General features: G+C 50.7%; 1 protein-coding gene and 1 long non-coding RNA gene across 6 annotated transcripts; one reads left to right on the top strand and one right to left on the bottom strand.

Moving 5' to 3' along the window:
- Positions 1-1,603: 1,603 nt before the first annotated feature.
- LOC148122610 (uncharacterized) lies at positions 1,604-4,681 on the bottom strand. 2 transcript variants are annotated; one of them, XR_015737451.1, is made up of 2 exons: positions 4,542-4,681; positions 1,604-2,961 (listed from the first exon to the last, which is right to left on the bottom strand). It is a non-coding gene; the product is annotated as an uncharacterized LOC148122610 (long non-coding RNA). The 2 variants fall into 2 exon arrangements; XR_015737450.1 differs by lacking the exon at positions 4,542-4,681 and adding an exon at positions 3,579-4,011.
- Positions 4,501-26,580, top strand: Scnn1a (sodium channel epithelial 1 subunit alpha). 4 transcript variants are annotated; one of them, XM_048444114.3, is made up of 13 exons: positions 4,501-4,626; positions 5,268-5,689; positions 14,053-14,326; positions 15,241-15,431; positions 19,979-20,082; positions 20,457-20,620; positions 21,053-21,151; positions 21,326-21,443; positions 24,577-24,655; positions 24,764-24,821; positions 25,009-25,064; positions 25,195-25,270; positions 25,659-26,580. In XM_048444114.3, the coding sequence occupies exons 2-13, from the start codon at positions 5,274-5,276 to the stop codon at positions 26,043-26,045; spliced, it is 2,022 nt and encodes a 673-aa protein (XP_048300071.3). In that variant the 5' UTR covers positions 4,501-4,626; positions 5,268-5,273; the 3' UTR covers positions 26,046-26,580. The 4 variants fall into 4 exon arrangements, with proteins under 4 accessions (XP_048300071.3, XP_048300070.3, XP_048300067.3 ...); XM_048444113.3 differs by lacking the exon at positions 4,501-4,626 and adding an exon at positions 4,628-4,761; XM_048444110.3 differs by lacking the exon at positions 4,501-4,626 and adding an exon at positions 4,949-5,088.
- The last annotated feature ends 266 nt before the right edge of the window (positions 26,581-26,846 follow it).

Here is a 26,846-nt window from a genome sequence, read left to right as displayed (position 1 = left end):
AGAGGCAGGCAGATCTCTTGAGTTCGAGGCCAACCTGGTCTACAAGAGCTAGTTCCAGGACAGGCTCCAAAAGCTACAGAGAAACCCTGTCTTGAAAAAGAAAAGAAAAGAAAAGAAAAGAAAAAAAACATATTGAGTAAGGTAACCAGACCCAGAAAGACAAATAAATTATGTTCTCATTCATAAGTGGTTTTTAGACATAAAGCAAAGAAAAATCAGCCCATAACCCACAACCCTAGAGAACCCAGGCAGCAAAGAGAACCCTAAGAGAGAGACATACATGGATCTACATAGAAAGGAGAAAAAGACAAGATCTCCTGAGTAAATTGGGAACGTGGGGATCATGGAAGAGGGGAGAAGGGAATAAGGGAGGGGAGTGAAGAAAAACATATAGCTCAACAAAAACAATAAAAAAATACCACAAATCAATGGACTATCTGAGGAAGTCAAGGTGTTTGATGTTTTCCAGTGCACGTGCCTCTCTGTCAAAGATAAACCTTGGATCCTAGCCAAGATGTGAAATTCTGCTGTCTGCAGAGTGGGTCAACAAGTAGTGACCATTAAGTTGGGCATGGAGACATACATTTGTAACTTTAGCACTTGGAAGATGAGGCAGGAGGATCAAGAACGTGAGAGCAGTGTGGGCCCCACGGTGAGTAGCTCAGAAACAAAACAAAAACAGCAGCCACTTGTCACTGAAGTCACCGAGACAAATTAACCTGGTGCTTGTCCTCGGAGAACTCGTGAAACGGTCTACACACTAGTAGGCATGCGCATGTAAACACAGGGGCACATGTGGGCCAGTTCATTAGCGGTAAACATCAGGAGGTGTTGAGGTAGGCTTTCCTTGGAAGTGTGGAGGAGAAAGTGATTCCTTCTAGCCTTCTGTCTCTGGGATAGAGAGGCAGGACGAGCTGTCAATCCTAATGCCCGCCCCTGCAGACCCTGAAGGTTCACTTCTTCCCCTATAGCCACTGCATAGTTTATGGCCATACTAACAGTTGGTGGGTGGCTGGCACGGGGCAGGGAAGGCAGCCCCTTACTTAAGGGATGGGTTGGGAGCTCTGGGAGAGGCAACAGGAAGCCCTGGGAAGTGGATCTTTCTGAGACAAGGTTAAAAAAAAAATGTCCCTGAAATGCCAGACAAGAGTCTACTCTTCTGGAAGTTAGGAAAGGAGCATCAGACTTGGGAAACAACTCATCTCAACTGTGGGTGGCCCTGAGGCCTTAGATCCCCCATGTGCCCAGCAAGGGGTCTTTGTAACTAGGCAGCCTGGCATACCACTCATAGAGATTCACCTGCCCCTAAGGGATGCACCACTAAGCCTGGCTTAAAAGTGCCTTTCAAAGACAAACAGTTTAAAAATGGAGCCAGGCTGTGGCGGTGCATGCCTTTTATCCCAGCACTTGGAAAGCAGAAGAAGGTGGATGCCTTGTGAGTTCGAGGCCAGCCTGGTCTACAAAGGACATTCCAAGACAGCCAGAGTTGTTACACAAAGAAGCCTTGTCTAGAAAAAAGACAAACAAAATAAAATCAATGAATAAACAAACAAATAAAAATGAAAGTCGAAGAGCGATGCCTATATGATAAGTCCCACTTAGGATTTTTTTAAAAACATTTATTTATTTATTTATTTATTTATTTATTTATTTATTTATTATGTATACAATATTCTGTCTGTGTGTATGCCTGCAGGCCAGAAGAGGGCACCAGACCTCATTACAGATGCTTGTGAGCCACTGTGTGGTTGCCGGGAATTGAACTCAGGACCTTTGGAAGAGCAGGCAATGCTCTAAACCACTGAGTCATCTCTCCAGCCCCCCCCCTTTAGGATTTTTTAAAGTTTTTTGTTTGTTTATATTTTGTTTTTTTGGAAGTACATGTGAACTGGCACAGTGTACATATCTGTAATCATAGCACTTAAGAGGCTGAGGCAGGAGGATCATAAATTCAAGGCCAGCTTGAGTTATAAAGCAAGTTTAGGTTGGCTATACATTGAAACCCTGTCTCAATATACAACACCACAAAACATGTAAGTCTAAAAGACACAGAAAGAGAGGGAACCGATGAACAAGCCATAGTGGGTCCCTTTGGGCTGGGGAAGGAAAGGGGACAACAGGAAGCTTTTGCTGTTTCATGTACTTCTGCCCTGCTGGGAAACTATACCATGACAACAATGTATCCGCAGCCTCAGCACTTGGAAACTGTGAGTTCCAGGCCAGCATAGGCTACAGAAGGATCCCCTGGTTTGGGAGGGAGAGAGTGCGTGTGCGTGTGCGTGTGCGTGTGCGTGTGTGTGTGTGTGTGTGTGTATGCGAGTGTAATATTTGAAATGGGGCTCTGACCAAAGTATAGTCCTCAAATACCTGTTTTCACAACAGGCTTGCCCTAGCCTGATCCCTAATACTGTGGTCTCCAAGCCAAGCCACTCTGGTACTCTGTCAGGACATGCCAGAGTCACCACGCTCTTCAGACCAGACTCTCTCACAGAGTCCTTGAGAGGAAAACCATTTGTCAGGCTGCCGTAAGCCTGTACTCGGGTTTCAGGCTCAGTTAGCAAACAGAAGAGGCAGGGAGGAGTTAGCTTCTCAGAACCTCGCAGATCAAACAGTCAGGGCAACTGGGCACCTTGCCAGCAGGACACTAGTGTAAGGGCTCCGGTCAAGGGAGAATGGAGTTTCTTCTAAGGGTGGCTGGGGATGTGGATGGGGTGGGATCAGTTCAGAGACACACAGCCGCCAGTGCCTCACCAGCTGATGGATCGATCCATGGCCTCTGACTGAGCCCCTACTGGATGGAGGTCTGGTTCCCTAGGAGTCTACGGCTGCTCTGTCTCAGAAGGTAAAGGGCAGGAGGCCACCTCAGAGGAGAAGCTTTTTGAATTTTGCTTATTACTGCTGTTGTTTGGCTCTGAGACTTCAGAGAACTGCGTTGCTGTTTTGGAGGGTCAGTTTCTTCATCTGAAAAAAAAAAATTGAAAAAAAAATGAAGAAAGAGCAAGCCTCCCCCTTCTTACGGGAGGTTTCACGAATGTCTGTCAAGGCACCTGACCAACAGCTTAGCTACCGGGTGAAACCCTGGTCCACAGGCTCTTGTTTTAAGGATGAGGTGAGGCGGACCCTCTTCTTTGTCTGATAAACCCCTTGTTCTTCAAGATCCATCTGCTATGCCAGGGCATCATTTGAAATGTGTCCCTCCTCCTGCCTCCCCCAGGGTCCCCCAGCCCTTGCTTCTTATCTCTGCCCCCAGAGCCCTTATCTCACTATATTTCAACTGCTTGTTATGCAGACCCGGCTCTTCCCACGAGCTTCTGTGGGCGCTCAGGTCTGTGTCTGCAGGTCTGCGGCACAGAGAACGCTTATATCTGTTGCGCCGGAGAGAAGGTATGTGGTAGGAAATGCCAGTGAGCACACCGGGCCACCGGGGCTGCCTTCCACAGGGCTCAAGCTTGGCTATCACTGGTTATCACCAGCAAACTGTGCAGAGCCCGGACCATGTGAAAGGCTCTCCTACGGTTCCTCCCACCTCCTATTTTGGGGTTTGAGCATCTGAGGCTTCAAACCTGTCTGCTTATTACCTGATGCTTGCATCTCTCTCCAATTGCTGGGTTAGTTGGAGAGGGAGGTTTTGGAGAAAAACACATCCCTGGTGAAGTAGCCTCTTCTTCCTTCTAGGACAGTGTGCCCACCCTTCTTGCCCTGGATACCAGCATGGGCACAGCTCTTGCTCTCTCCCAGTGTCTGCCATCCCTGCCTGCCCCTGGGCTCTTGGTCTGTGCCCACAGAGCTCTGCCTGGCCCCCACGCCCACATTACCTCTGGTGCCCACATTCCTGCAACCCTGTGACCACAACAGGGGACATTACACATTCCTGGCCTAGCAGCCAACGGTGTCAAAAAGAACAGAATGTCCTAGGACCTGGCCCAGCCCCCCTGCTTCACCTGGGCCCCTCCCAGGCCTGGACAGGGCCAGGTAGGTGGGGTGAAGAGTTCAGAGGGAAGAGGATGGGAAAGAATACCGTGGGGCCAGCAGGTGCTCCCAGTTTTAGGGGGACCCCTTCTCCTTTTCCTCTGGGATCCTGGCTGTGAGGCTGACCTGGGATGATCTTGAGAGACCCAAATCAGAAGAGATCTTAGTTTCTGGGAGTCCACTTAAGTTTCTTTCCCCTGGCTATCTTGCCTGACAGGAGAGTCCCTTTGGCTCCCTCCTTTTCCTCCTCCTCCGTCCTCCCTCAGCTCTTTGCCCAGTCCTCCAGTCTGTCTCTCTTTCCACCTTCCTTGTTCTGGTGTCCCCACCTAAACACCGTCATCCTCCTTCCGCTTTTGCCTTCCTGGCTTTTGTGTGTAGAATTCTTCCTCCCCTCTCAGGTTCTCTAAACCTCACCAGTCTCTGTCCCTGGTCTCCTTGCCAGTCAGTTCCCCCACCAATCGCTGACCCAAACTCTTCAGCAGGTCCCCGATTCACCTGTACCCAAGAGCCCTCCCACCCGGGAGAGCTCCCAGGTCAGACTCCTCCTCCGACCCTCCCCCTGCCAAGCTCACCTTTAATTGAGATGCTAATGAGGCTTCTGCGGCTCCCATCCCTGGCTGTCGGGCGGGCTCCAGGGCCAGGCACTGCACCTGTCAGGTGAGAGGGTGGAGAGGCTCGGCTGCCAGATTCAACTGGAAAGGAACCAGTCACTGCCCAGCCACACCTGGAAGCTGGGATCCGGAGGCAGCTCAATCCTCCTGCAGCCCTGTGGTTCCCGAGGCAGTGGAGGAGGTATCAGGAGGCTGGAGGCCAGGGCTCGAGAAGAGGGCCCAGGAGGAGATAGGGAAGGCAGGGGAGGAAGTGAGGCAGGCTCAGAGAACCTGGCACAGAGAGGGAGACCCAAAGAAAAGCAGGAGGCAGCTGGGCCAAGAGGGCGTGAGAGCTGGAGCCAGTCACACAGTCAGGGAGGAAAAAGGCAAGAGGGAGAGGCAGCTAAACCAGGCATTGTGCCTGCTGTGGAGACCCAGGAGGCGCTAGCGGGCAGACGAAGGTGGCTGAGAGGCTCTGTGGCCACTCCAGACAAGCTCAGTGCTGCCTGGTTGACCCAAACTCCAGAAGGTCAGCTGGCTCCTGGAAAGGTGGAGGAGGGTGGGAGGACTGGGGGAGAGTGGCCTCAGCGTGGGATGCGGGCACGGTCAGGGGCCGCCCCATTCTGCCTTCATGCTGATGATGCTGGAACGCAGCAGAGCCCCGAGCTCAACCTTGACCTAGACCCTCACCTCCCCAACTCACCTAAGGGCTCCATGAAGGGCGACAAGTGCAAGGGACAGGACCCTTGTCCTCTTCAGTCCATGCAAGAGCTGGGGAAGGGAGACAAGCGCGAAGAGCAGGGGCTGGGCCCCGAACCCTCAGCGCCCCCACAGCCCAGCGAGGAGGAGGAGGCGCTGATCGAGTTCCACCGCTCCTACCGAGAGCTCTTCCAGTTCTTCTGCAACAACACCACCATCCACGGCGCCATCCGCCTGGTATGCTCCAAGCACAACCGCATGAAGACGGCCTTCTGGGCAGTGCTGTGGCTCTGCACCTTCGGCGTCATGTACTGGCAGTTCGCCTTGCTGTTCGAAGAGTACTTCAGCTACCCCGTCAGCCTCAACATCAACCTCAATTCAGACAAGCTGGTCTTCCCTGCCGTCACCGTCTGCACCCTTAATCCCTACAGGTCAGTCAGCCTGGGTGTGTGTTGAGGTGGGTGGGGGGCTCAGTGGTATAACACGTGCTTAGCATGCCCAAGGCCCAGAGTTCCACCCTCAGCAGCACAAAAGTCAGCCAGTCCCACAATAAATGATAGTGGAGATGGAGCGGAGAGGTCAGCGAGCGGAGGTCCAGGTCTTGAAGGTGCTGTGTGGAGGTGGATAAGATCTTCGTGTAGAAGGAAGGTTTGCTGTACTGGGGAATGAGTAGGTAATGTGTGGGGTGAAGGGTAGGGGGGTGGGATGGGGGAGTCTGGTTGTCACATGTCCTCCAAGTCCCTGGCTGATGTATGCAGGTGAGCCACATCCTGCTGCCTTAGCCTCCTGCCCAGGAGGCCTCTGACCTTTAAGGGCTTTGGTGTGTTCTGAAGTTTTGGGTTTCATCGGTGCTCTTTCCTGGGTTGGGTCTGGAAACTGGACTATTAACCATGGGGAAGAGAGGCGGGCAGGGCTGGGTGCTTGTACATACCATTTGAATTCACTGCCTTAAACCAGACACGGTGCTGGGCATCAGGCGGGAGAGGCTTGCTGATAATCCAGCGACCTTTATGGAGGGTCAGGTGCTGCCCTAGCTACTGGAGAAGAAAAGCTAAAGCAGGGTGGGGGAGGCAGGAGGTAAACATTGCTGCGCTCCGTGATTAGTGCTATAAAAACCGAGCCTGACTGCCTTCAAGGAGTGTGAGGTCTCTTACAAGTGTTTGAATGAGGGTGAACGGGTGTGAGCACACACGGCAGGAATGCAGGCAATTATGGAAGGCTGGGATTGGTCACACGCTGCGGGTGGAGGCTCCCTCAGGTAGCCTGTCAGGCCCAGAGTTGGGTCATGGATTAACAAAGGCTGGGAAGTCCTGTCCTGGAGAGGCAAAACTGCCCCCATATAATGAACACAGTAGGAGTCACTAAAGCTGAATACAACCGGCTGGTAGAAGTCCTCTACAGTCTCCTGTGTCATTCGCAAAGACGTGGGACGGGACCGGTATTATCCTCGTTTTACGTATAGGAAACTGAGGCCAGCAGAGACAAATCAACAGTCATCGATACTGACACAGTCCTGATTCATCCTGTTAGTTTGGTCCCCAAACTCGGCCTTGTCTTATACTCAAGAAGTGGGACTTGGAATAAGTGAAGCTTCCCATGACTTGTTTGTCTTCAAGTCTTGGTTGTTCCCTCCCTTAGCCTCCTTTGTCCAACGGGCTTTCTGAGCTCTTTTCACCTTAGGCCGGGCAGGGTGGGGGACAGAAGTGGCAGAAAGTATGGCAGGGGAGGGGCCAGGGCCTGGAAGTTGGTTGTAGACACTCAGTAAATATTTGTGGGCACAAAGATGAGGAGATATGGAGAAGGCCAGGGTGAGTCTTTTAAGGTCATATATTTTCTAAGGTTCTGCTAGGTGCTTGGCCCTGGACAGGCCAGGAGAAAACCCCAGGGAGTGGACACACGCTGCCCCAGTCTGGGGAGGAGTTGTCCATCCAGAAAATTTCCCGCTTACTGGAAGGTGACTGCAGGAGGAGGGGGGAGAAAACACACAGAAGGGAGGGAGGGTCAAGGAGAGGACTCCCAAATACAGGAGGAAACTGAAGACCTACTATGTGCCTGACTCAGTGTTGGGTGATGTTTTAAACACTAGTTCCTTAAACCCACAAAGTCTAGCGAGGTGGGCATTTTTATGTGTTTCCTTTTTCCTTTGTTGCTTTCTTTTATTTTTTTCTAAAGACAAGATCTCAGTACAGCCCAGGATGTCCTTGAACTTCTGGGATATTAGGGCGCTCACTACCACACCTGTGTTATTTCCAGTTTTCGGATGAAGATAATCGAGGTTCAAAAAGATGAAATCCTTGGCTCCATAGCCACATAGCTGATAATGAGAAGAAATATCAGTGACAATACTGTCAACACAGACTTCTGTCCAGATGGTTTTCCAGATGGATCTAAACTGGAATGAAATCTTAGTAAATGGGCCAGGAATGGTAGCTTACGCCTTTGACCCCAACACTCTGGAGGCAGAGGAGGCAGATCTCTGTGAGCTACAGGCCAACCTCGTCAACATATTTCCAGGCCAACCCAGAGCTACATAGTGTTGTTAGCTGTCCCCAAAGACCCAGGCTGAAGGTATTGTAGGTGATTTCCGCTCAGCTGCCCTGTCCACCTGCCTAGATGTCTGACCTTTAAGAAAAGAAATATTATTAGATGGCTTAATTGCCTCCATGTTATAGATGAGGAAACAGAGTTAGACAGGAAGTGGTGAAACTGGGATGCAAAGTCGTTCCCACCTAAGAGCTAGTGCTTCTCGGGCTGGCAGTCAAGTCCCAGCTCAAGTGTGACAAGTGTGACGTCAAAGCTCCCTCTCACTTGACAGCAAGACTTCCCAAGGTGGGGCAGCTGGTAGGATCCCAGAAGGAAGAACAGCAGAAAGAAGGGGACTCCCGGCTAGGAGTGCAGGGGAGGGGAGCCAGGGCCGGTGAGAGGGGCAGCCTTGTGCTGGCTGACCTGAGTGTGAATCATGGCTGTTGGCTGGGATGAGGGGATGACAGAAGAATGCAGTCACCAGAGAGAGCCTGGAGTGGAGCAGATGCAGTAGAGCGTCCACCTGCTTAGGGACACAGCTGAGCTGGCAGAGGATTTAAGAAGGTGGCCCTGGCTGCTGGGATGTTCTGGCTCTCAACTCTAGTCACTAGGAGAGTGCCAGTCCCCTCCACATCCATGGGAGACAGAACCCACAAATATATGGCACGTGGGGCTGGATCTAAGGAAGAATTGATCCAGGCCTGGTGGCACAAGCCAGTGATTCTGACCCTTGGGAAATAAAGACAGGAGAATCAGAAGTCCACGGTTAGGCCTGGGTACAACTTGAGTTTGAGAGTTTGAGGCTGTATTCTGTGGGGTCCTGTGCCAACAACAACAACAAAATAAAACCAAGGAAGAACCTGAACAGTGAAGACCATGGCCTCTCTCTCCCGGAGAGAGCAGAGCAAGGGGCTTGGCACCAAGAGTGGCCTAAGAGAGGGCCATTTCCTCAGAGAGCCACAGAAGGAGGTGGGGCTCTCAACTGCTAAGCCACCCTTGACCTGCACTCTTTTCAGTCTAGACGGTAGGCTTTACTCAAGTGTCTGGCAGGGAGAGCCCAGACTGAGTCCTGGGTTGGCCAATGCTCAGGCCCTTCTCTGTCTGGCACTCTGGCACTGGGGTCGGAGTGGTTCAGGGCAAGAAATCCTGCAAAAGCAAAGTGTGTATGTGTGTGTGTGTGTGCGTGTGTGCGTGTGTGTGTGTGTGTGTGTGTGTGCGCGTGTGTGCGTGTGTGTGTATGTGCCTAGGTGGGGGGCGGTGGGGGGCCAAGTGTCATGGTGCCAATTCTCTCCTTTTTACCTGGGTTTATCTGGGTGGTTTGGCTTGCCAGCAAACCATCTCACTGGCCCCTGTCAAGCTTCCTGAATAAGAAGGGCTCCAAGAACCTAACAGTAAAAAGAAACTAAAAGTCAACAACTGTTGAGAGGAGTGAGAATCAGAATCTAGGTCTTTAGTACCTTTTGGTATTTTTGTTACAACCAAGAGGTCACATGGCAGGTGAGTGGTGGACATACTCCCCTGTGACGTCACTTATCTCTAATAATGAATACCCATGGTAATAAAATACCAACTGCAGTTGCATAGTCCCCATCAATAGTGGTCCTTAGTCCTTTCCACTGGGAAGAGGGACTCTTTGCCACCTATGTGAGGCTTCTACTTCAGTGACAAGGTGAACACTCATTGCTGAGGAAAAAGTTTTATGAGTTGTTATTTTGGGAACTGGCTATCCATAAAAGACGCCTTAGGTCACTAGGGGTTAGACTCCATGTAGCCTGGGCCAGCTCATTAAAATGTGAAATTCTTATAGTATCACTCTGACAGCCTAAGGGAGACTGCAGTTAGGGTTCGTTTTGGCCAACCCTTCCTAAAGAAATAATGGATCCTGTTGCCGAGAGGCAACAACAGTCCTGTTCTGAGGCCGGAAGAGCTCAGTGTACCCATCTGTCTAAGCATGGCATCCATATTCACAACCCTGGCAGTCCTTTACCCTCCACAATTCATGAGCTCTTAAATTACCATCGCTAGGACTAAATTCCATGTGTGATCTCAGAGCTCAGAACCCACTCATGAGGGAGAAGTGCTACTTATCGGACATCTACATGTGAATGTATTAGAGTACAAGCTGGGGCTTTAGGGTCTCTGTGTGTGCCCCCTTAGCATTGTTCAGAGATACAAGCCGGGGCTGTAGGGTCTATGTGTGTGCCCCCTTAGCATTGTTCAGAGATACAAGTCGGGGCTGTAGAGTCTATGTGTGTGCCCCCTTAGCATTGTTCAGAGATACAAGCCAGGGTTGTAGGGTCTGTGTGTGTGCACCCTTAGCATTGTTCAGAGATACAAGCCGGGGCTGTAGGGTCTATGTGTGTGCCCCCTTAGCATTGTTCAGAGATACAAGTCGGGGCTGTAGGGTCTGTGTGTGTGCACCCTTAGCATTGTTCAGAGTTGCTCAGGAGACCAGGGGCTGAGAAAGTGATTAGAGAAAGTCAAGACTTTCCTGGATGAAGCAGAGAGTAGGGCTAAGCACAGGGGTACACACCACCAAGGAAGGAGACAGGTTTGTCTCTTGTCCTCAACTCTACAAGTATTCCAGAATGCCGACCAGGAATGCTTTAGAGGTCCCTGGGTGGGTGTCTGGGAGTCTTTTAAATACATCAGAGATGGAGGAGTAGACATAGATGGGAAAATAGGGTGTGTCAGTCCCAGTCTCTTAGGATTCCTGTATCCTGCCAGCCTGTCCTTTTCAGAGAAGGAGAGTCGGTGGGCCGAGGGGGGCGGGGGGCTAGCTTCAGAGAAAGGAGATGCCGATGGTCAATTTTGAACAATCCTTAGCCAGGAGTAGTGGGGAAAAAAAATCAGGGACTGTGGAGACCAACAAGCCTGGGTTTGAGGCTTAGCTCAGTATTTCCTGGGTGAGTGACCCTAACATGGTAGCCTATGGATGGGTCTCGGTTTCCTGAGTCGTGGAATGAAGATAGTAAGGGCTGGTAGAATTGGAGTAGGGAGTTCACCCACCTCCCACAGGTGGGCTGCCTGACAGACAGACAGAGACAGACAGACAGGAGTGAGGGCAATAAGCATGGCCCAAGAAGGAAGTCAAGGCCACATGGGGTAGATCATCTCAAGAACATCCCATCAGAAGTGTCTTGACTCCTTTGTCTAGCCCCTGGTCTCAGGACAAGAACTGAGTGCTTACTGTGCTTTGACAAGTGCCAGTCCTAAGCTCGGAATCCTGTCACACAAACGTCTCGTGACAAGACGTTAGGAAGGTGACCTGGGAATGCTATGGAGAGGAGTGCCCTTGGGGAGGGAGAGATTCCTGCATGGAACTTGACGCGGGTGCAGGATCAAGGGTTGGGAGACCAGACTGCTGAGGGGGGTGTTCATAGGCACCCAGTCCAGAAGAGGCCAGAGGAAGCCGACCGATATGGGCTCAGTGGGGAAGAGTTTGGTGAAGACAGAGAAGTGGTAACGTACTGATGAGGAAGAGGGAGGTGAAGGTGGTGACCTGTATTACAGAAATAATCCCAGCAGAGCTGGGGACCTGGATTCTTCCTGTATGACACTTCCCTGGGCGTCAGGCTCCTGCTCGCCTTCCCCGGGTCTGGCCATCTTCACTTTGTGTCCCTGAGCATTCCCTTATTTCGTCTTTCCAGAACTTTCTGTGTCCATTCTACAGATGGGCAGCCAAGGCTGGGAATCACAGATGTCGGATTCCTTACCCAACATTATATAGCTGGGATACCAGTGTACCCTTCCAGCAGGGGGCAGTGTGTGTGTGTGTGTGTGTGTGTGTGTGTGTGTGTGTGTGCTCTAGTGGTCTTTATGGGACAGAATAGAGGACACCCAAGACTGGGGCACGTTCTGACTTATGTCTTGGCCATTTTATCTTAGAAAAGGACATCACGATGGTTTTAGCCCAAATCAACATGCAGTATAGGTAATGGTTGTGCCTGGCTCCTCAAAAGTGCTCATACGAGTTGGCACGGCCATTCTTAAAATCATCAATGCCATATCAGTCTCTCAGAAGGCCTTGGACACACACCTTGGATCTGAGCTCTCTTTTCTCCTGAGAAGAGATATGGGGCTGGGTACAAAAAGGACGATGCCAGTGGACTTTCAGGATGAAAACAGAGCCCAAAGGAGGGGACTGGGAGGCTTTAAACTGAACGGTGGTACATTAGGACCATGGATGAGCTTTTAAATAGCCTTGGGCTGCAGGTGTGGCTCCGTGGTGGTGAGCAGAGGCAGTACCCAGCATTTATGAGGTCCTGGGTTTGATCCCGGGCACCACAAAAACAAACAAAACAAAATGGGATTTGTGTATGATCCCGCATCCCTGGCAGTAGTAGGTCATTTCATTAGTGCAGGAAGTTTGTTTCCTTTCTTTTCCTTTTAGAGACACAGTTTCTCTTCTCGCAGCCCTGGCTGTCCTGGCACTCACTCTGTAGACCAGGCTGGCCTCAAACTCAAAGATCCTCCTACCTTTGCTTCCTGAGTGCTGGATTAAAGGAGGGTACTGCCACACTTGATTCTTGAATTTTTTCTTTAAGTGACACTTAATAGTCAAGATATTGGACGTTTCCAGTCAATTCCTCTTTTACATATATTATATATGTTGTTTTTTTGAGACAAGTTCTTACTATGTAGGCCTGGATGACCTGGAAATCACTATGTACATCAGGTTGACCTAGAACTCAGCCTGCTGCTATCTTCCCAACGCTGGGATTAAAGATGTATGCCATCATGCCTGGCACAGTAAATACTTTAAAATTGTTACTATTACTATATTTTAAGTGTATAAGGGTTTTTCTTGAATGTTTGTCTTGGCACCATGAGCATGCAGTGCCCATGGAGGCTGAAAGAGGATGAATAGCCTGGAACTGGCGTTCAAGATGGTTGTGAGCTACCACGTGGGTACTGAGGATTGAACCCAGGTCCTCTGGAGGAGCAGCCAGTGCTCTTACCCTCTTGAGACATTTCCCCAGCCCCCTTTACAGTAAATATTAAACTCAGGTAGTGCAAATCCTCCAGCTTTTTTCTTTTCCACAGTTGTTTTGGCCATAGCAGGTTCTTTGCAAACAAGCATTGTTGTTGCATGTACCTGTAAGTAAGCTCAGCTGCCCATGAGGCTAAGGCAGGAAGATTTCAAATTGGAGGTCAGCCTGAGCTGACTCTGAATTTCCATAGTCCTGCGAACCGCCTTCCACTTACTTTTAAAATGTTTGCTGAATTCAGGGTCTGGATTGTATGGAATCTAAAGACCAAGTTGGGAGACCCGGCGACATCTAGCGCATGGCCAGCTGTGTGATTCCTTGTGTTTGGACTCTTGGTCTTTAGCAGGGTTTCAGTGTGCTCTTCAGTGGAAGAAACCTAGCTTATCTTTTTTTTTTAAATCAGATTTACTCCTAAGTTTATCAGATTTATTCAAAATTCTATTTTTAAAAATGTTTTTATTTATATGTACATGCTCATGTCTCTGAGTGTATGCCACATGTGTGAGTGTGACTGGAGTCAGATTTCCCTGTAACTTCAGTTACAGGGGTTGTGAGCGCTCAGTCGTGGGTGCTGAGAACTGAACTCGGGTTCTGGAAGTGCATGAGTATTCTTAATTGCAGAGCCAATCTTCAGCCCCAGCGTTGCTGCTATTTTCATTTTCTATTTTTTTCTTGCTATTTAGAAATACAATTAATATTTGTGTATTGATTTTGCATCCCGCAGCCTGGTTTAATTTACCATCTGTATTTTGTTTCGTAGATTGTAATTCTAAGGCCAGCTATGTGGATGTCCACCATGCAGTTAATAATATGGCCAGTATTGAGAATGAGGAATGTAAGGATTTATATGGGACAGTGTTTGGGTCCGTTCCAAATCTCATTAAAGTGAAGCCTCTGGAGAAGGGAAGGGTGGGAACTACATCTGGTATTTTTACAGCAGTTCAGGAGATTCTGAAAGTGCATTTGCTGAGAAGTCTGGATTTGAAGACACAGCTGACAGGCACTTCCAAAGGCCACCCTCCCCAAAGGGGATGGGGCAGGATGACCTGAGCTGCCAGGCTAAGGAAGTGAAGGGCCCCCACCCCCCATCCCGGGCAAACAGGCAGCAACAGACAAAGTCCTGGCCTAGGCTTCCACTGCAAACACGTCTGTTTATACACTTAACTCCCAGACAGTTCTGGAGCCATCAGAGCGATCACTGATTCCCTCCGTTTATTGAGGAAAACATGGTCCAGCGGCGGGCCACCCCTAGACCGACCTCTTCCCGTTGGCCATTTCAGATACACTGAAATTAAAGAGGAGCTGGAAGAACTGGACCGCATCACGGAACAGACGCTCTTTGACCTATACAAATATAACTACTCCTACACTGTCAAGGCTGGGGCCCACCGTCGCAGCACCCGCAACCTCAGGAGTGCTCTTCCGTACCCCTTGCAGCGAATATACACACCGCCTCCGCCCAACCCAGCCCGCTCCGCACGCAGCTCGTCTTCCAGTGTGCGCGACAACAACCCCCAAGTGGACAGGAAGGACTGGAAGATCGGCTTCCAACTGGTAAGCCCCGCCCCTCGGTCCAGGGCCCGCCCACGCGCTCACCCGGTCCAATGGCTCCGCCCACTCTGTCAGACTGAAAGTAACACGGATGGATGGATGGATGGATGGATGGATGGATGGATGGATGACGGACGGACGGACGGACGCAAAAAACGAACACTACAGCCACTTGTGCCACTTTGCTGGCAGCTTGTGTGGCAAGGGATAAGCGGCAGGAAGTAAAGTAATGCAGAAAATATACATTTCTAAATTCTAGTCCTTATTGATGGGACTCACTTGAGACCCTCTGGTGACAGAACAGAGAACTGAGGTTCTTCAAGCCTGTAACAGAGGGCAAGTAAATTAGGCACTTAGTAAAATGAGACGTGTGTGTGTGTGTGTGTGTGTGTGTGTGTGTGTGTGTGTGTGTAAAACCCAGGTCCTTGTCTGTATTTAGCAAGGGCTCTTCCCCTGAGCTACATTCCCAGACCCTAAACATGTAGACTAAAGGAGGAAATGGGAGAGGGTCAGCTAGTGAAGGAGAAGGGGAGGCCCTGGAGAAGGGGAGGTCCTGGAGAAGGGGAGGCCCTGGAGAGATGGGCCGGACCACTGCCATGTGGGAGTTCTAGGCCATCTCTATTGTGGAAACAAGCCTTTTGATCCCTGAGTTCTCACACCAGTGAGATGGGGAGAATTCTTGCTTCTCTTCTTGCCTAGTTGTGTAAAGAAGCTGCAGTGAGGAGACACTACCTACCACCGCCTGGGCCCTGTGTTCCTCTAGTCAACTCTCCTAGGGGTGACTGTGTTTCTCCCCTTCTGTTCTACCTACACCCTGTTCCCTAGACTTGCTCATCAGCCCTTGGGATACCTCACCTCTCTATCTTTGACCTTGGTGGCTCTCTTATGGACACTGACATTCCGATCTCTGTGTGCAGTGCAACCAGAACAAATCAGACTGCTTCTACCAGACGTACTCATCCGGGGTGGATGCAGTGAGGGAGTGGTACCGCTTCCATTACATCAACATTCTGTCCAGACTGCCTGACACCTTGCCATCCCTAGAGGAAGAAGCCTTGGGCAACTTCATCTTCACTTGCCGCTTCAACCAGGCCCCCTGCGACCAGGCGTGAGTAAACCCTGGTGGCTCAGTTCTTCCTGGGTCCTCCTGAGGGCTCAGGAAATGCTTGTTGGCTAGGTGAGGGACTACACAAGATGGATAATGCAGAAGCCCTAGCCAGACGCCCGAGTCTGTGCCCCAGCAGGTCCCCTGTAGACAGCAGTGTGCTGAGATCCGTGGGCTGAAGGTCTCAACCCAGGTCTCCTCTGTACTTCTGTCTCTCGGCCTGGTGAATCTCTCATTTCACACCATTACACCATTCTTCCGAACCTTTTCTTTGTAAAGTGGAAACAAATCAAAACACAAGAAAGGAGATTTATTCAATAAAAGTTTCTGTGCGGCCAAGTTCCAGACTCTGTTGTAGGCGTGTGGGATATAGTACAGGGGAAGAAGTAAACATATATATATACACATACACACATACATACACACATATATACATACAATCCTTGCCCTCTTGGCATTTTTACTCAAGTGATGTGAAGACAATGACGCTAACACCTATTTTAAGAGTGGCATCCAGTGAGATGGCACCCTTATACGCTCCAGGGCATGCTGGGGTCAGCCCTCTTGCACCTAAACAGAAGAAGTGTCATGCCCAGAGGCATAGGCTGTCCTAAGGATTTCTACATTCCACTGTCCCTCAGGGATTTCTGTGAGGACCCCTGTCATGGTGTCCTTCCAAAGAGGTCACAGTCAGTTATTCCAGCTCTCTGAGAACTGGCAGGAGGTGGAAGTAAGGGGGCTTCTTTCTGTCGCCTCTGGCCTCCTATCACCTCTGATCCTTGGTGTTCAAGGGCTATCTCCTGCGTGGCTGAGGAAGGGCACTGAAGCAATAACTCTACTTTGCAGGGGGGCCCTTCCCTCCTGTGTCACTAGAGTGGCAGCAGGGCCAGGTGTCACCTGCCCCATGCGCTCACGTGCGCCTGTACCTGTCTGTCCTTTCTGTTTGTCTAAGGATGAAAGCGAGCAGCTGGGGAGTGAGGCAGCTAAGCCTGGGCCGGCCGCACCTGTCACCAAGCCTCTCTGGCGCCTTCCACCTGGGGTTTTTGTCCCTGTTCTCTGCCTTTGTCCACTCCAAGCTCTTGCCTCCCTTCCCAGCGAGCCCACAGTTCATCTTTGTCTTGGCACGCAGGTTCCTTCCTCAGTAGGATTGTTGAAACAACCTTGCAAGATGTCTGACCTTCTGCCTCCAAGTCCTCCTCCCCCCCGCCCCGTTCTTCCCAGGAAGTCTTTGTCCATTTCTCTTGCTGGAACAGAATACTACAGACTGGGCGATTTGTGAAGAAAAACGTCCGTCCATTTCTTATAGTACTAGAGGGTGGGAAGTCCAAGAGCCTGGTGCCGGAACCTGGTGGAGGCTCCCACAGCATGACAGAGCTAAAGAGGAAGGGAAAGTGAGCATGTGAAAGAGAAAGTGGGAAGGAACCTGACTAAATACTAGCCCAGTCTTACAATAGCTAACCCTCCCTTGAACTCGTGGTAATGCTACCGATCCATTCATGAGGATTCACCCCGTGACCCTATCTCTTCCTCTTGGATCCCATCTCCAACACATTGGGAAGTAATTTCCCAAAACAAGAATCAGAGATACACCTTTGAAACATAGCAGGAAGCTTGACTTTGTTATATTAACTATTATAGTCAGTCCTGTTCAGAGTCCTCTGAAGTAGGGGCTGGAGAGATGGCTCAGCAGTTAAGAGCACTGGCTGCTTTTGCAGAGGACCCGGGCTCTGTTTCTTGCACCCACAAGCAGCTCACAACTGTCCATAACTCCAGTTCCACAGAATTTGGCACCCTCTTCTGGTCTCCACATATACCAGGCATGCATATGGTACACAGATATACTACAAGCAAACAAAACATTCATATACATACAATCAATCAATGCAACCCTCTGCAGTTCCTCGAGGCCTTGTGAGTCTAACTGAACTTCCCTAGCATGGCCTTCTGGACCCTTCTCTTCTCTGTCTTCCTCTCTTTTGCTTTCCTTTTTCTTCTGCTTTTTTGTTGTTGTTGTTGTTATTGTGAAGATTGAACCCGGGGCCCTGACAACATGTAGGCAAACACTCTGTATCACTGAGCTACATCCTCAGACATAATCTTTTCCTTCATGACATGTAGTAAGAGTCTTGCTTCTCATATGTACAGTTTAGTGGTTTTAAAATATCTTTAGAGTTGTGCAAACATTACCTATCTAATTTTAGAGCATTTTTCTCACCCACCACCAAGAAACCTGTTTGCCCATTAGCATTTCCCCATTCCATCCCTTTCAAGCCCTGGGAACCACTAATCTGCTCCCTGTCTCCGTGGGTTGCTCTTTGTGGGGATTTCATGCAAGAGACAGGGATGTAATTCAGTGGTAGATTTATTGCCTCGCATGTATTAGGTACATATATATAGCATGTGTCAGAACTCATGTATGAGCGAATAATACCGTGTTGGATAGACATAGCACAACCTTGTGATATGGGACATGCCTGCTCTTTGGCCTTTATGAATGTCACTACGTGCATGTGCCTGAGTGAGGTTCCATATTGATAGTGTTTTAGTTTCTCCTGGATGCACATAGGAGTGGCATCCTGGGTCACATCACTGTGTCACCCTTGGAGGCACTGCTGGACTTGTGTGCAGGGACACACTTCTTTACCAGCAATCTTGAGGGAACTAAATTCTCCACACTCGCCACCTATTGTTGTCTATCTTAAAAAACAAACAAACAACAAACTGCCTTTAGTTATTTGTATATGCGCATGTGTGTGGGCAGAGGGCATTTTAGGGAGTTGGTTTTCTCAGCCTTAGGGCCACAGCAGCACCTTGGCCACCTGAGCCATCTTGCCAGCCCTTGTTTCTCTTTTTTACTTCAGGCAATTTGATGAATCTCTAGCACCTTAGTGGGAAGCGAATACAGTTCTTACTAAGTATTAAGACTTTAACTTAGTCCTCAGTGCCTTACCCTAGCAGTTTCTGTGATCTTCATTTGACAGAGGAGGAGATTAAGAAATGCAGTTGAGCCAGGCATGGTGGCATACACCTTTAATCCCAGGCAGGGGCAGCTGGATCTCTCTGAGTTTGAAGACAGTCTGGTCGACAGAGTGAGTACCAGGATAGTCAGAGCTATACAAAGTCTCAAAAACTCAAAAAAGAAAGAAAGAAACTTGTTGGGCTCCTTTGTAATATTTCTTAGAGTTAGTTCAAATATAAGGAGTTGAACTTTTGACCCTTTTTTTCTCTTTTGGACAAGGCCTCGGTCTTCTCCCAGGCTGATCTGGAGCTCACTAATATAGTTTGTAGCCCCAGCGAGCCTCATGCTAGTACTGGGATTACAGGAGCGTACTGCCACACCTGGATGGGGCTTTGTTCTTTAAAATTTGTTTATTGCATTTGTGTATGTAACAAAGAGACTGTCCGTGGGAAATATGGCTAGCTCAGGGCCACATGACCGAAGCCACACTTACCTCTGGTCAGTGTCCTCTCTTACTTCTCTACTGATCACAGGCCAGAGCCTCATTTTCCCCTTGTCCTGTTCCCACTGCTATCTCCAGACAGCAGGATGTAGAACACAGGTCCGCTCTCCCCACATAGCTCTTGGAACCTGTAATTTGCTGTCAACCTGTGCTTCTGCTGTAGCAGCAGGGCCTGTGTGATTTTCTGATTGTTTCCCAGGCCTGTTTTAGACCATCTTTGGACCTCATAATCTGAGATATGCAGGTGCACTGAAGCCTCTGGAAAACATGCTTCCTTCCCTCCCTGTGTTCCGAACGCCTTCCCCTCTGCTCCGTGCTCGCTGTGGGCTTCACCCCCTCCTCTAATGCTGTTTTCCTCCATCTCTCCATTTCCCTCATAAACACACTCAGTAACTGCGCATTAGTGAACTCCCGTGTTGTCTGTATGCCAGCAACCATGCATCTGACCCCAGAATAAGACCTCAAAAATGAGGAGGTGTTGTTCCTGCTCTCAAGGATGTCACAACCTGAATGGAGAACCAAAATTTAGATGCTGAGAAGTTAGGAGCACTTTAGATATCTTAGTATTTCACAGGAGGACACAAGGAACCAAGCAGTAAGATCAGAGGAGGAGAAGCTGGGCTCTCAAGGAGATGCCCAGGGCCCATCATCACTGTGCAGCCTTGGGATCCCCACCAGCTGGGAGGGAATGTGGGGGTTCACTCCATGGGTGACATGTAGCAGGTAGAACCAGTGGATCTAGTGGGGTGTCACGGGCGGATCTTAAACACAAAGCTTAGGAGACTTTTGTTTTGCTTTTTAGAAAAAGATAAAATAAGATCTATAATACACAAGATCACTTATGTAAGTCCCAGGTCAGCCATTCCTGTCGGTGTGGCCTGTCTTGTGTGATGTAGAATGAGGCTGCTGACTGGAGTGACCGAGGGAGCACGGCCGACCTCCCAGGGTTGTGTGGACACACAGGCGGTGACAGGAAACAGATGCTCCTGAAAGTCTGGGGGGAAATGATTTCTTCTCCCTCGCCTCGTGCTCTGCTCACCCCCGTACTCCCCTCTCTGATCCTGTTGCCCTTGCTCTCTTACCCATCAGGAATTACTCTCGCTTCCACCACCCCATGTACGGGAACTGCTACACTTTCAACAACAAGAACAACTCCGATCTCTGGATGTCCTCCATGCCTGGAGTCAACAATGGTGAGCAGCTCCTGTCCCCACTTTGTCCTTCCGGCCAACCTACCCCACTCATGTTTCCTCTCCCTGGGCTTATGATCCGGAGATGCTGGGTTCCTTCTGGGTCCCACCTTGATATGCCCCTCGCTATTCTGGAAGGGTCTGTCTGTCCTTTCTCCCAAAGGACAAAGTCGCTACCCCCCCCCCCCCCCCCGCCTCATAGCCCATTCTAGGCAAGGAAGGAATTCTGTGCTTTAAGCCTGGCCCAGGATCCAGCTCTGGGTTACCAAGTCTACCTGAGGGGCTTACAGGCCTTGTTCCACCAGTGATGAAGGACTCGTCTACAAGGGCGAGAGGGTGGGTCTCCATCCCCAACTCTTCTTCTACTGTGTCCTCAGGTCTGTCTCTGACACTGCGCACAGAACAGAATGACTTCATCCCCCTGCTGTCCACGGTGACAGGGGCCAGGGTGATGGTGCATGGGCAGGATGAGCCTGCCTTTATGGATGACGGTGGCTTCAACGTGCGGCCTGGTGTGGAGACCTCCATCAGCATGAGGAAGGCAAGGATGCTCTGATTGGGAACCTGGGAGGAGGGCCCCACTAGCGAGAGGAAGATGGGAAATGAGAGGTGGACTTGGTAGCCAGGAGACTGAAGGGAGGTCACGTGAGTAGTTTCCACGATGTGAAGGTCTTCAGGAGCAGAACTGGATGGAGGGGCTAGCCAAGGGGGCCTGGGAAACAAGGCTTTGAGGAGACCCCCATGGCTAAGGAGGGTTCAAGACATCCTTAGGATTCCAGAGGATGCTCTGAACCCATGCACGGGCTTGAAAGTAGTACTAGGAGGGGTGTTTGGGGGTGCCGGGGCATGCTTTGAGATGGGGAGGCTGACGGGTTGCTGGCAGGGTGTGAGTTAGTAGTTGAGATTGAGGGAAGACTGAAAAGCCAGGGCTGTTTCCCCTCCCCGTGATCTCTTGACATCCATGGGTTTACAGGAAGCCCTGGACAGCCTTGGAGGTAACTATGGTGACTGTACCGAGAATGGCAGTGATGTCCCTGTCAAGAACCTTTACCCTTCCAAGTACACACAGCAGGTACACAGAGCCTGCTGCAGCCTTTCGGGGCTGCACAGTGGTCAGCGGGGTGGAGGGATGGACGAGACAATGGGTTGGAAGTAGCAGAAAGGGCTCAGCCTTCCTGCACTTGGGGCTCACCGAGGGTGAGGTTGGGCCAGGCCTGAAGCCTCTTGCCCCTCCCCTCCCTTCCAGGTCTGCATCCACTCCTGCTTCCAGGAGAACATGATCAAGGAGTGTGGCTGTGCCTACATCTTCTACCCTAAGCCCAAGGATGTGGAGTTCTGTGACTACCGGAAGCAGAGCTCCTGGGGTGAGCTGGGAGAGCCCCTGCCCTGTCCGTTGCTCACCTCCACTTCCCTATGTGCCTGGCTCCCAGAGCCCTAGTCTGGGATGGCTCCCTCCCACCTGCCCTAGTCTCCAGCTCCCCGTTGCTTTCCTGTCCTGAGTCTCTGCCTGTTTTCCACCTCCTTCCTTCCTGCCATGGGCTTTTGTTCCTGTGTGAAGGGATTGTCCTTTTTAAAAAATAACCTGCAGCAGAAGGAAGGAAGTGTGTGTGCCTAATGAGCTCTCCGGCAGCCACTTCGGTGTGCCTACTCATTCTTGGGATGCTCAACAGGGGTGGGGGGTGGGGTGGGGTTATGTAGAGCACCCAACAACTCCCTGGGGCCCAGGAAGAAATTATTAGGAGTCCTGTGTTTCTGTCTCATCTCTTTGAGCTTTAGAAACTATTCCAGTGATGCAATTTGGAGTTTTTTTTTAAATTAACCTTCCTTTCTTTCTTCCTCCCTATCTCCCTCCCTCCTTCCTTCCTTTCCTCTTTCCTTGTTCCTTCCTCCCTGCACACCTGTGTGTGTGTGTGTGTGTGTGTGTGTGTGTGTGTGTGTGTGTGTAGGGGGGTGGTGCTCACAGATTCAGCTCCGATCAGGCGCAGGGCCTTTGCCCACTGAGCCACCTCTCCCCCAGGCATGTAATTTATAAATCAAATGCACATTCCTTTGTTAGAGAATGTTTTTACCTGGAGCAGGGCACAACCGAACAAGTTGGAGAGCCCTGGCATGTCCTGCTTATCCGGCCATTGTTTCGGACACACCCTTTTCCTTTCCACTGTGGCAGAGCTATGCTACAATGCAGGGAGAAAGATGTCCTACCAGGTCACTGTGGATGGTAGGAGATCCTCATGTTCCTGATCTGTGTGCTCTCATCTGCGTAGACACTTGTCCTTCAGACCCCTCCTCTAGGGGCCCCTTAGCCCCTCCTCACAGGGTCCCCTCTAACCCATCCTCCCAGGGGCCCCTCTACCCCTCTCCTCCCAGGGGCCCCTTAGTCCTTCCTCCCAGGGGCCCCTCTAAGCCCTCCTCTTAGGGACCTCTCTAGCCTCTCCTCCTAGGGACCCCCTCTAACCCCTCCTCCCAGGGGCCCCTTAGCTCCTCCTCCTAGGGTCCCCTCTAACCATCATCCCAGCTTTACGTACCCAGCTCTCTAGCAGGGTGAGAAAGGGAGGAAGTGGGCCACAGCCATCCTGGAGGGGACAAGGCACTAGCAGTCGTGGACACATGGAGGGCTCTCTGGAGTTCTTCCACCTCAATCCTAGTCCCACCTGCCTGCTTTCTTGCCTTGGACTGCTTCTGACAGGACTTTTCCTGTCACTTCTCTTGTTAGGGTAGTTAGTTTCCTGCTTCCTACCTGCTCTTGGCTCCTGCCCCTTACCCCCAGCTTTCCTGCCCTCAGTTTCCTGCTCTCAGTCTCCTGCCCCCTTGCCTCCTGCCCCTTGCCCCTTGCTTCCAGTCTCTGCCCCCCGCAATCTTGGAGGACCACAGATAATCAGAACTGGAGGGAACTCAGAGGTTACTTGGTATCAGCTGCTTTCTCAGATGAGCAGGCAGAAGCCTGGAGAGCAGAGAGGACACGAGTCCCAGATGAGCAGGGCAGTGGGTGGCCGACTGGCAAACCCTCTTCTATTTCCCTCCCTGCTTTCCAGCAATTCTTTCCAAGTTCTTTGTCTTGTTTTTGTTGAGACAGGGTTTCTATGTAGCCCTGGCTATCTTAGAACTCACTGGGTAGACCAGGCTGGCCTTGAACTCACAGAGATCCACTTGCCTCTCTCTGGGATTAAGTGCTAGGGTTAAAGGCATATGCCATCCCACCAGCCTACGTTCTTATATTTATTTATTTGCTAAGATGGGGTCTTGATACATAGCTTGGCAGTCTTGGAACTCACTATATAGACCAGGATGGCCTTGAACTCAGAGATTCGCTTGCCTCTCCCTTCTAATGCTGGGATTAAAAGTATGCTCCACCATTGTCTGTCTCAATAATTCTTTTAAGATTAAAAATGCTTGGAGCTCCTCAGTCCCATTGGAGGGCCCCATGCCCCCTTTTTCTCCTCCTTTCCTTCTTGTTTTACTGAGGTAATTTGCGTCTTAGAGTTCACTCACTCAAACCATATGGTTTTAGTTAAATATAGTTGCCATTTCTGATGCTGGGCTTTAATTCTGGTCCCATGATCACCATCAATTTTAGAATTCTTAAAATCATTCCCCCCAAAAATTTGTAAAATGAGTAGTCCCCCAAATTTCCCAGCCCCCAATGCCAGCTGCTGGGAAGCCACTAGCTCAGGTGTTGAACATTTCATGTCAACGGAGTCATGAGCATATGACCTTTGCCCCGGCTTCTTTCTCATAACATGCTTCCAGGGTCCAACCATGCTAATGCACATTGTGACAGAGTAGTCTCCTGTTGCAGTTATAAAACCTTTGTTCGTTGAGACAGAACCTCATCCTGTAGCCCAGGCTGGCTTCAGCCTTACAGCAATCCTCCTGCCTGAGGCTCATGAGTGCCGGGATGACCGGTGTGGACCACTGTCCCCAGCTGGTTGTACATCTTGTTTATCCACGTAGCCAGTCGATGGATATTTTGGTTGTTTCTAAGTTGGGGCTTTCTGACTAATGCTGCCGTGAACATCTGTGTCCATGTCCTCGTGTGGGCTTACGTTCCCAGTTCTCTCCCTCCGCACCTAGGAGAGCAGCTGGGTTCATGTTAGTTGTTTAGCCTTTCTGAGGGACGGCCATACTTTTGGAGGTGGCTGCACCATCTCGGATTCCCAGCAGGAGTAAATGACTGTCCCAGTGGTACTGGCAGTTTTGTTTAGAACAACTTTCCTAATGAGTGTAAAACTGTATCTCATGTGGTTTAACCCCTTTATTATGCAATCGCTGTCCCCATTTTCTCTGACTTCAGTTTTTGTGCCTTTTGAACACATATTTCTGTGGCTGTCCCCTGTCCCCAGCTTAGCTTAATTTCATGAACAGTTTTGTGTGGTCGCCATTCCTGAGGTGCTGTTGAAATGCTTTTGTTGTAAAGTGGGTGCCCAGATGGTGTGGAAGGCTCTGTGTGTGGAGAAGGGGGAGATGCCCTCAGAAAACAGGCCCTCTCTGCACCCACAGGATACTGCTACTACAAGCTGCAGGGCGCCTTCTCCTTGGACAGCCTGGGCTGTTTCTCCAAGTGTCGGAAGCCGTGCAGGTAAGGGTCCTTCCCCAGTGTGGGCTGGGCAGGGACTGCTTAGCTGGGTAGGATAGGGGTAGCAAACAGAACCCCACTCCTTCACTGAACCCTTCAATCTGTTCACAGTGTGACCAATTACAAGCTCTCTGCTGGCTACTCACGATGGCCGTCTGTGAAGTCCCAGGTAAAGTGGGGAGAGGAGGGATGTATGTGCATGTGAACATAGTTGCACATGCAAATGTGCATGTATAACATAGAGGACCTCTGAGAATTATACATGCTGTTACATATGAGTGATTCCATCCATCCCTGAAAACCTGAGGGATACAGGGGTAACCTCCTTCCCACCTCCACCCCTATTTTTTTTCCAGGATTGGATCTTCCAGATGCTGTCCTTGCAGAACAATTACACAATCAGCAACAAAAGGTCAGGCCTGCTCCAGAGCTCCTGGGCAGGATCCTTGGGGAGGAAAGGGGGTTCTGATGTGGGTATTGGGAAAAGGGGCCTTGGAATTAACCCTCCAGCATTTCTTCCCGCTCTCTCCCCCTTCCCAAAGAAATGGAGTTGCTAAACTCAACATCTACTTCAAGGAACTGAACTATAAAACAAATTCGGAGTCTCCCTCTGTCACGGTAGGGCCTGCCTTAGTTAGGGAGCCTGGGTCTCCTGGGGGTTTGGCAGGATAGCTCTGAGGGAGGATGAGGGGTTGCCTTTGTGGGGTCAGAAGGGTTTGTGCCGGAGACGTAGAAGATAAGGAAAAGGAAGTTGAGTCTAGGATAAGGTGAGATCATCAGAGGAGGGATCTGGGATGTGAGGTCTGGTAGTGGGAGGCACGGATGTGTGACAGACACCTGGGAAAAGGCCCCTGAGATGCACCCCAGTTTCTTCAGGTCTCATGACCATTTTTCTGTGGGGCATGATAGGCAGGAGCTGCCCCTGTATTGTGGGGAGACCCATTTTGCTCCCGGGTGCAAAGGGAGCTGGTTTGGTAAGGGTGCGGGTGCTTCTTTCTCTCGGCAGATGGTCAGCCTCCTGTCCAACCTGGGCAGCCAGTGGAGCCTGTGGTTTGGCTCCTCTGTGCTGTCCGTGGTGGAGATGGCAGAGCTCATCTTCGACCTTCTGGTCATCACAGTCCTCATGCTGCTGCACAGGTTTCGAAGCCGGTACTGGTCTCCAGGACGAGGGGCCCGGGGTGCCAGGGAAGTGGCCTCCACCCCAGCTTCCTCCTTCCCCTCCCGTTTCTGTCCCCACCCTACATCTCCATTGCCCTCTTTGCCCCAGCAGGGCACAACCCCTTCCCCGGCCCTGACGGCCCCACCGCCTGCATATGCCACCCTAGGCCCCCGTGCCCATCCGCTGGACTCCGCAGTGCCTGGCCCTTCTGCCTGTGCTCTGGGGGAACGCTGAGAGAGCAGGATGCTTCTCTCACCCAGGCCAGTGCCCCGGGGTAAACTGAAGACCATCTCCTCTTCAGTGGCACCGTCCACAGCTGCCCAACTGTCTTTGGTGTGCCTGAGGGAGTGGGCTAAGTAAGGGGCCCAGAAAGCTGTCCAGAGAAGGGTGTCTGATGAGCTGCTGCTCTGAGCTGCCGGGCTCCTTTTTCTGAACACTGCTTTCCGCACAAGCTCAGACAAGTCTCCTTTTCCCTTGGATCAGCCAAGCCAGACTTGGAGCTTTGACAAGGAGCTTTCCTGGGAAGCGACCAAGGAACAACTATAAACAAGGCGCAGAAAAGCAGCCACAGGTTTCCTACCCCGTGACCAGAGATTGGCCTGGCCTCACCGCCTTCAGAGACACAGATGGCTGCTCCCCCTCTTGAACTTGGGTGGGGAACCCCACCCAAAAGCCCCCTTTGTTAGCTCTTTGGCAATTCCCCTTTCCCGACTCCCCTCTGGGGGCTAGAGTTAGACAAGTATAGTAAAGGTTTGACCATTCGCCTTCACTTCCAAGACTCTTGTCTCGTTTGATACACCGAACCCCAGGGCCTCTGCACTGGGCCCTTCATACTTGTTTGTCTTAGTTATTTTCTCAGTCTTGAAGCTTCCTCGACCATCTCCGAGAGAACTTCTATGCATCCTTTAGGCCCCTGTGCACCTTAGACACCATTACTTTTATGACCTCTTACCCTATCCTGTCTCTGCCAGGATTATCCCCACTCCCCTTGCTCCATAGTGCACTATATTATGTGTTCACATTCTTTTTTATCTG

This window comes from Myodes glareolus, chromosome 3 (genome assembly GCF_982192425.1).
Source record: "Myodes glareolus chromosome 3, mMyoGla1.1, whole genome shotgun sequence".
NCBI lineage: Eukaryota > Metazoa > Chordata > Mammalia > Rodentia > Cricetidae > Myodes > Myodes glareolus.
The sequence above is the reverse complement of the archived record's forward strand: the minus strand, read 5'-3'. Positions and strand labels throughout refer to the sequence as shown.

What these genes read in the sequence shown, in the direction of transcription:
- Scnn1a (XM_048444109.3), top strand. Translation starts at nt 5,154, where the DNA reads ATGCGGGCACGGTCAGGGGCCGCCCCATTCTGCCTTCATGCTGATGAT. An exon ending in CTTCCAAGTACACACAGCAG is followed by an intron (nt 21,152 to 21,325) that starts GTACACAGAGCC and finishes CCTCCCTTCCAG; the next exon opens with GTCTGCATCCACTCCTGCTT. An exon ending in CCGGAAGCAGAGCTCCTGGG is followed by an intron (nt 21,444 to 24,576) that starts GTGAGCTGGGAG and finishes CTGCACCCACAG; the next exon opens with GATACTGCTACTACAAGCTG.